The following is an 8,186-nucleotide window of genomic DNA, read 5'->3' on the forward strand; positions in this document are numbered from 1 at the left end:
TTTATTGACTGGAGCTCTAGGTTAACTCCTTCTCCGAAAGAGGTGGTGGGGGACAGCCCCCCGTAAAGTCAGAGGTGTAGGTAAGAGCACAAAGTAGTAAAGTAGGCAGGCTCTGGTTATGGGGGTAGACGCTCGAGGATTTCCAGGGGGACTCCTGAGGCTCGATCCTGCCTTTGCGTATGTCGAGCCTCCTTCCTCATGACCTTTGTCACGGGCGGAGTACCTCACTCTGGCCCCCAACACTTTGTATTTGGTAAAGTTTGTTGTGGTTGATGTTGTTATTTCCTGAGATTAGAAAACAACATTTTGGCCATGAACTTGAGACTACTGGGAATTTAAAAGGTTCACCTTCATGTTGGTTCACCTTTGGTTTAGAAAACTCTGCAACCAGGTCAAGCTAATGTGATTCTGGCAGAAAAGAACAGTGTATGATTGCTTCTCAAGGTGCCCTACAGTCCAGGGTGGAGAGGTTAAAGGGCTAGAGGCAACGAAGATCAGGCTGGATGGGCCTTGAGCATATAGTCACTAATGATGATCAGTCAGAGTCCCTTGGACAATCTACTGGTTTTTGATGGCAGTTCTAGGATTTCAAACTCCTGTTAACTCTGGAACTATAGTCCACAAGTTCAGTCATGTGAGTGCTTTAGAGAAAAAAAGGAGTTTGGGGAGCTTTCACTCACCTGTCTCGTCTGACATGACTGAGAGTGCCTCTACACCCCTGACACGTGTTCTCTGACCCCACATTGGTGTGCAGGATTGGGGGAAGTTAAATGATCTGCCCAGGGTAACTCCATGCAGTGAGCAAAGGAATCTGATTAGCTTTCCTCTCAGCTCCACTTTCCCTCACAAGTGGAAATGCAGATCTAAGCTCCAATAAATTTGCCTTCCCTTTTCTTTTACTAAAACTGTGTTATAAAAATATCTGTTTCACTATGAATTTTCTTCACTCATAGTTCTTTCTTTTCATTATGCTAACATTTTTCATCATACCCAATTTTTCCATTTCCAAAATGCTGATTAAGTATTAAGAAAAAATCTTCAGCATGAACATAGCTATCAAATAAGGCAAAAGACCCAATTTGTTTTGACTTTTAAAATAATACTCATTCCAGTATCCTGGAATAACATTTTGAAAATAATTCTTAAAATGTATATTTAATTTTTAAAATGGTAGTCAAGATGAATTCATGTCTTTAAAGTTTTTTTTTTTTTTAATAGTTTTTACATTCCTATTGCTGTAATTCATTTCTATCCCTCCCAAATTTTGTTTTCTTTTCTGATGATTTCAGGATTATTTCTGTCTCAGTTTGTTTTATAAAGAAACAAGTAATATAATTATTGATTTTTATTTTAACTAAAGGCACCCCCAATATAAAAGATGAATGGATGATACATGAATATTTAATGAATTGAACTGCTGTCATGAGTCATTTGATGATTTATTGAATTTTCAACAGGTTCTTAGTGATCACAATTTAGAATTAGCACGACTACAGGAATCAATAAGAGAGTGGGAACACAAGATTGAAGACATGAAGAAATCTTGTAAGATCCTGGAGGATAAAATGTAAGGATAATACCTTCTTTTCACTGAAGCATTTCTAGATGTGATGTTACTTTCATTAGAAAATTTTTTCTAATATTAGATGAAAATTATATTCTCTTAGTTTACTAAAGTTTCTGTGATTTTCAGCTTTACAGAACCACATCTTCATTTTGAAATTAACCAGTTTTTCAGATGATTAGGAGAAACAATTGAGGATGATATGTTTAATTTAGGAAGAGCGATTTGGGGGTATGGATTATCCTCCTTTCAGTTCCTTACTCCCTATAAATATGCCCCTGGAGGAAGGCATTGGTGTAATGCTACAAACTCACCTAACCATGCTGTTACAATTGTTGTTCATAGTCAAAGGGGACTTGCAGAACTTGAGAAAATACAGGGAAGCCTCAAGGCAAAAACTTTTACCCAAGGAATGGAAACCAGAAACATAAGAAAATATTCCTTCCATTTCAAAGGTCACAGTCTTTGCTTCCTTTTATTAACCTCTTTATCTACATGCTGTGTTGTCTTCTTGGTGAACCCGTGGCTAAGCATGGCCAATCTAAACACTCTGAGTTTACCTGGCACAGGTTCATCTACTTTAGAGACTGACTAACAGATTCTCCCAGGAGAATTCCCAGATTGCCCAACAAATACTGTTTAGCTCAGCTCTGGACAGGAAGGTGGGGTCTTTCAATATAAATACGGCTTCTGGGCTTACCCCTAGAGTTTGCGGCAGTTTAAAAGACAAATTGTGGTCTGAACAGTTTCCAAAAAAGGCATGTAATTTCACATATAGAATCCTATTATAATATGACTCTTTTCTACATAGGTTTGAATGTATTGCACTTAAAGTTGTATCTCTAAAATAACAATTGCACCACAATGCTACTCTACCATCAACAGTCCAAAAAATATGCAATAATCTCTATACTCAGTACTAGATTTAAAAACAGAAAGCTCAAGTAACACAACAATTAAAAATCAGAATAAAAAAATCTTTTTCTTTGACAAAGTTAGTTTTAGTTGATATCTATTTCTTAAATTCCAGGCAGAGACTCATCATGGAATTTACAGATTAACTCTTGAAATGATTTCTAGGGGTTATCATTAAAAGCCTTGCTGCTACACTGATGAAAAATTTTAAATTTACAAGCAGTCTTCATGTTAGCTAACTAGTTTTAAAAGTGTGTTCCAGAAGGAAATGGGGGTCTTCCCTGGTTGGCTCAGTGGTAAAGAATCCACCTGCCAGTGCAAGAGACACAGGTTCGATCTCTGGTCTGGGAAGATCCCACAGGCCGTGGAGTAACTAAGCCCATGCACCACAGCTACTGAGCCTGTGCTCTAGAGCTCGGGCTCTGTAGTTACCGAGCTCAGATGCTGCAGGCACTGAAGTGTGTGTGTCCTAGAGCCCATGTTCTGAAACAGAAGAAGCCACCACGGTGAGAAGCCAGTGTATCACAGCTAGAGAGGCCCCTGCTCACTGTAACCGGAGAAGAGCCCACACAGCAACAAAGACCCAGCACAGTCAAAAATAAATACATAAAATAAATAAAAATTTTTTTAAAAAGAAGGAAATGGGGATTCATTGATCCTTCATTTTGAATGGCTCACCTTTCTTTAAAAAAAAAAAAATTCCAGTTTTTTTAGGAGTTTTCATGTAGAATCTCACTGAGAAAAAGTGCTTTTGACTAATTTGGTGATTGAGGATATTGACCTCCCCCCTTTTTATTAATTAAACTTTACTTTTTCCTCTTTATTACTTGGCAAATTAAAAGAAAATTCTCTGTATTTTTATTTTCTCACTTAGTTCCTTTTTTCTAACTTTGGTGGTAGAGAGAAGCAGCTCAGTTCTTGTTTGGTGAATTTAAAGAATCAAAATGTTATTTTCATAATATCTATAAAATTCTTTAAATTAAACAAACTAAATAATTTGCACAGGTTATCTTCTTAATGATCTATAAGTCGTAATTCCCCGTGTCCCCTCCACCATGAATTCTTTAACTTACAAGCTCACCGTCTATTTTGAGGTCAAAATATTGAGAAAAAACAAAAATTACTAAATTCCAAGTTTAAATTAAATATGTAGAATTTTAATTAAATTTAAATTATGTGGACAGTTAAGAGTACCTAAAATTTACCACAAGTCCACGGGAGGCATTGCTAGTTTAATCCTTCTTTGTTATTTTTAATATCCAAAATGATGTATTTGCATAATAAAAGGCAAATCAGTACCTATCTTTCTAAATTGCTATGACCTTTCTTTGTCATTGAGCTGGTTATCAGCATATGGGAACTGAAAGATTAGAAACTAAATATTGTATGTAAATAACACCCAATTTGTGACCCAAAGTATATACTTGCCATTATAGTGCAGGAGGCTGTAACAATTATAGATGCTTTTTTTTCTTTAAAGTGCTGAAGTGGTTTCAAAATTGTCAAGGTTACCAATAACTTTCATCCTGCCAAATTTCATTGATCTGCTCTAAAGTTTTTGAATTCTTAATAGAATTTGACACAGATGCTTACTTTCATCTTCTTGAAATGGTTTCTTCATTTGGCTTCCCAAATATCACCTTCTCTTATTTCACTTACCACACTGCTCCTTCTCAGGACCCTATACTTGTTCCATTTCTTCTTTCTGTCTCTAAATTTTGGACTTCTCAGCCATTCACTACCCTCTATTCTGTACTCATACTCTCCATACATGACTTCATTCAGTCTCATTCTTTCTGTATCCCCAATGACTTCCATATTTACATATTCAGCCCTGACCTCTAAATGCATACAGTCTGCAGCTTATTTGACCTTTTACTTGGAAAGTTGAAGTGATAGTTTCTCAGTTGTGTCTGACTTTCTGCGATCCCATGGACTGTAGCCCATCAGGATCCTCTGTCCATGGAATTCTCCAGGCAAGCATACTGGAGTGGGTTGCCATTTCTACCCCAGGGATCTTCCTGACTCAGGGATCAAACCCAGTTCTCCCACATTGTGGGCAGATTCTTTACCATCTGAACCACCACACTTGAAGGATATCTCAAATATACATGTCCCAAACAGAATTCTTAATTTCCCATCTCCTTGAAATAGCTCTTCCGTTAGTCTTCCATATCACTGTTTACCTAATTACTCCAGCCAAAAAACTAGAAGTTATCCACCATTCCAGTTTTCCTCACTACCTTACCCTAACCCAACTAGATATCTAACCTAACCTAACCCTAATCCAGCTCTAACTCAAGCCAAATCCAAAGGCTTGACCTATTGCCTTCATCTTCAAATTATGTCCTGAGTCCAACTACTTCTCACCAGCTCCACCACTAAGCCTCAGTCTGAGCCACCAGTATCTCTTCTGGACCCTTGCCATAGACTCTACATGGTCTGTCTTCCTGTGCTATTGTCTTTCTCTACTAAATAGCCAGAGTCATCTTTACAAGATGTGAATCAGTTCCTGTCATTCCTTCCCTTAAAAAGTCCTTCCCTGATTTCCTTCAAAATAAAATCTAAGACCCTGTGTGATCTGGGCTGTGTCTGTCTCTTCAGCCTTCTCAAACTCCTGTCTTCATCTAATACACCAGGCATGTTCCTGTCCAGGTTATTATCACCTGCTGTTCTTTCTAGATGAAAAGCTCTTCCTTAAGGTCTTCACATACCTGGCTCCTTCTCATCCTTCAGATCTTTCACAAATTATTCCAAGAGATGTTCCCTAATCACCTGTCTGCACTACCATCACCATTCTCAGGATTTCGCTATACTTTACCCTACTTAGCGGTCTTTGGATCATTTAACACGATCTGAAATATATATTTTTTGATAACTTGCTTCTATTCTGCCTACTTCACTAGAGTATGATTTCCATGATGGTAGAGACTTTGCCTGTGCTGTATCTCCACTCTCTATATCATGTTCAGAGTGTAGGTATTCAAAAATTGCTTCTTAATGTATAAATAAATATTAATACATCATATCAAAAGAGTAAAATTTTTGACTAGTAAATAAATATGTTGCATAGGGAGATGGGGATTGGAAGTTTCTGATATCATAAGTAAATGTGGTTTTTCTGGAAAATATGTCCTAATAAGAATTTATTTGGTTTCCTTTGGTCATAGGCTTTTTTTTAAGAATAACAGGGAAAAACTGGATGATTCATCAAATTTTGAAAAAAGTGAATTACTGCTGAAGATAAAACAGGTAGGAAGATAGAAATGATGGCTTTAAGATTATAATTAATTTTTAGTTAACATTTTAAGTATGTGTGAAAATGTGAAATTCTCTCAAGATAGTATTATTTTCATTAACTAATAATAATCATGATCATTCACAGTAACTGATTTAAAGATTTGATCAGAAAGCTGGATGAAAATAGTGAAAATCACCTAAGCTGAGCCTAAAAAAAAAGTTTTGTTTTTTTTTAAATGAGGATAGTTTAAGAGACCTCTGGGACAGCATCAATGTGCTCTAATACTCAGATTATAGGGGTCCTAGAAGGGGAAGAGAGAGAAAGGGGCAGAGAACATAATTGAACAAATAATAGCTGAAAATTACCCTAACCTGAGAAAGAAAATAGATATCTAAGTCCAGGAAGCACAGAAATTCCCAAACAAGATGAACCCAAAGAGGACTACACCAAGACACATTGTATATGATGTTGGCAAAAAAATAAAGATAAAGAAAGACTCTTAAAAGCAGCAAAAGAAAAACAACTGGCTGTATACAAGGGAACTCTGAGAAAGCTATCAGCTGATGTTTTAGCAGAAGCTTTCTAGGCCAGAAAAAAAGTGGCATGATAAATTTAAAGTGATGAAAGGATAAAACATACACCCTGTTCTCTACCTGGCAAGGCTGTCATTCAGATTTTAATGAAAGATGAAGAGTTTTATAGATAAGCGCAAGCTGAAAGAGTTTAGCAGTACTAAACCTACTTTACAAGAGATGTTAAAGGGACCTCTCTAAATAGAAAAGACCATAGCTAGAAATATGAAAATTACGGAAGAAAAAATTTCACTGGTAAAGGCAAGCATAGAGTAAATGTCAACCACTTATAAAGCTAGTGCAAAGGTCAAAATATAAATGCAGTAAAATCATCTGTCAACAATAAGCAGTTAAGTTATTCAAAAAACAAAAAGATGGACAATATGACGTCAAAAATATTAAATGTGTAAGGGGTAGTAAAAATGCAGAGTTGTTAAAATATTCAAACTTAAGATCATTAACTTCGGTTCAGTTCAGTTCAGTTCAGTCACTCAGTCGTGTCCGACTCTTTGTGACCCCATGAACTGCAGCACGCCAGGCCTCCCTGTCCATCACCAACTCCCAGAGTTCACCCAAACTCACATCCATTGAGTCGGTGATGCCATCCAACCGTCTCATCCTCTGTCGTCCCCTTCTTCTCCTGTCCTCAATCTTTCCCAGTATCAGGGTCTTTTCAAATGAGTCAGCTCTTCGCATCAGGTGGCCAAAGTATTGGAGTTTCAGCTTCAAGATCAGTCCTTCCAATGAACACCCAGGACTGATCTCCTTTAGGATGGACTGGTTGGATCTCCTAGCAGTCCAAGGGACTCTCAAGAGACTTCTCCAACACCACAGTTCAAAAGCATCAATTCTTAATTGCTCAGCTTTCTTTATAGTCCAACTCTCACATCCATACATGACTACTGGAAAAAGGGAATGGTTACCCACTTCAGTATTCTTGCCTGGAGAATTCCATGGACAAGGAACCTAGCAGGTTACAATCCATGGGATTGCATGAGTGAGTGACTGACCATGCTTGTTAGCTTTTAATTCACTTTTTTTCAGAGAGCGAAGCTCTCTAGGATTCCAGACGAAAGTGGTGGAAGGTTTTATCAGGCTTAATATCTGGATGAGCTCTGTTTACTTTTGTCCCTCGTGTCAATAAGAGAACCAAACCTCAGTTTCCAAATGATTTCTTCTATATTAATAAATGTCCCCAGAGTAAAAGAACTTTCCTGGTGGCTCAGTCACAAAGAATCTGCCTGAGTGCTGGAGACCGCCTGAAGTGCAGGAGATGTGGGTTCAATCCCTGGGTCAGGAAGATCCCCTGGAGAAGGAAATGGTAACCCACTCCAGTATTCTTGCCTGGGAAGTCCAATGAACAGAGGAGCCTGGTGGGCTGCAGGCCATGGGGTCGCAAAAGGTGGACACGACTTAGTGACTAAACCACAACCACCAATATCAGAATAAAAGTTTTCAGTGCTAGGTTTACCAATCTGGATTTTTGCCTTTTTATAGAATTAGGCCTACTAACCTCATTATCTTATTCTGCAACACGTTTAAGATCCCTTTTCATCCTGCTATTTCAGTGATCCTTAGCCCACCATTCCTTCCTAACTTTCTTACCTCATTTGAAGCCATTCAGTAGAGATATCCAAGCACCAAGTTCTTACCTCATTCAGAAAACTAATGTTTACTGTCTTTTGTCCTTGAATAGAAATATTTAAGAAAGGGTAAGCATCCGCTGGATCATGGAAAAAGCAAGAGAGTTCCAGAAAAACATCTATTTCTGTTTTATTGACTATGCCAAAGCCTTTGACTGTATGGATCACAATAAACTGTGGAAAATTCTTCAAGAGATGGGAATACCAGACCACCTGATCTGCCTCTTGAGAAATCTGTATGCAGGTTAGGA

At 37.7% G+C, this 8,186-nt stretch overlaps 1 protein-coding gene across 1 annotated transcript in view; it reads left to right on the forward strand.

Moving 5' to 3' along the window:
• CCDC175 (coiled-coil domain containing 175) overlaps positions 1–8,186 on the forward strand; it is a 66,403-nt gene that overhangs the window by 28,593 nt on the left and 29,624 nt on the right. The window contains exons 7-8 of the mRNA XM_010847765.1: positions 1,458–1,567; positions 5,650–5,731. Of these exons, the coding sequence (XP_010846067.1) occupies positions 1,458–1,567; positions 5,650–5,731 (192 nt within the window). The remainder of the gene's footprint in view (positions 1–1,457; positions 1,568–5,649; positions 5,732–8,186) is intronic.

This window comes from Bison bison, unplaced genomic scaffold (assembly GCF_000754665.1).
Source record: "Bison bison bison isolate TAMUID 2011002044 unplaced genomic scaffold, Bison_UMD1.0 scf7180017864254, whole genome shotgun sequence".
NCBI lineage: Eukaryota > Metazoa > Chordata > Mammalia > Artiodactyla > Bovidae > Bison > Bison bison.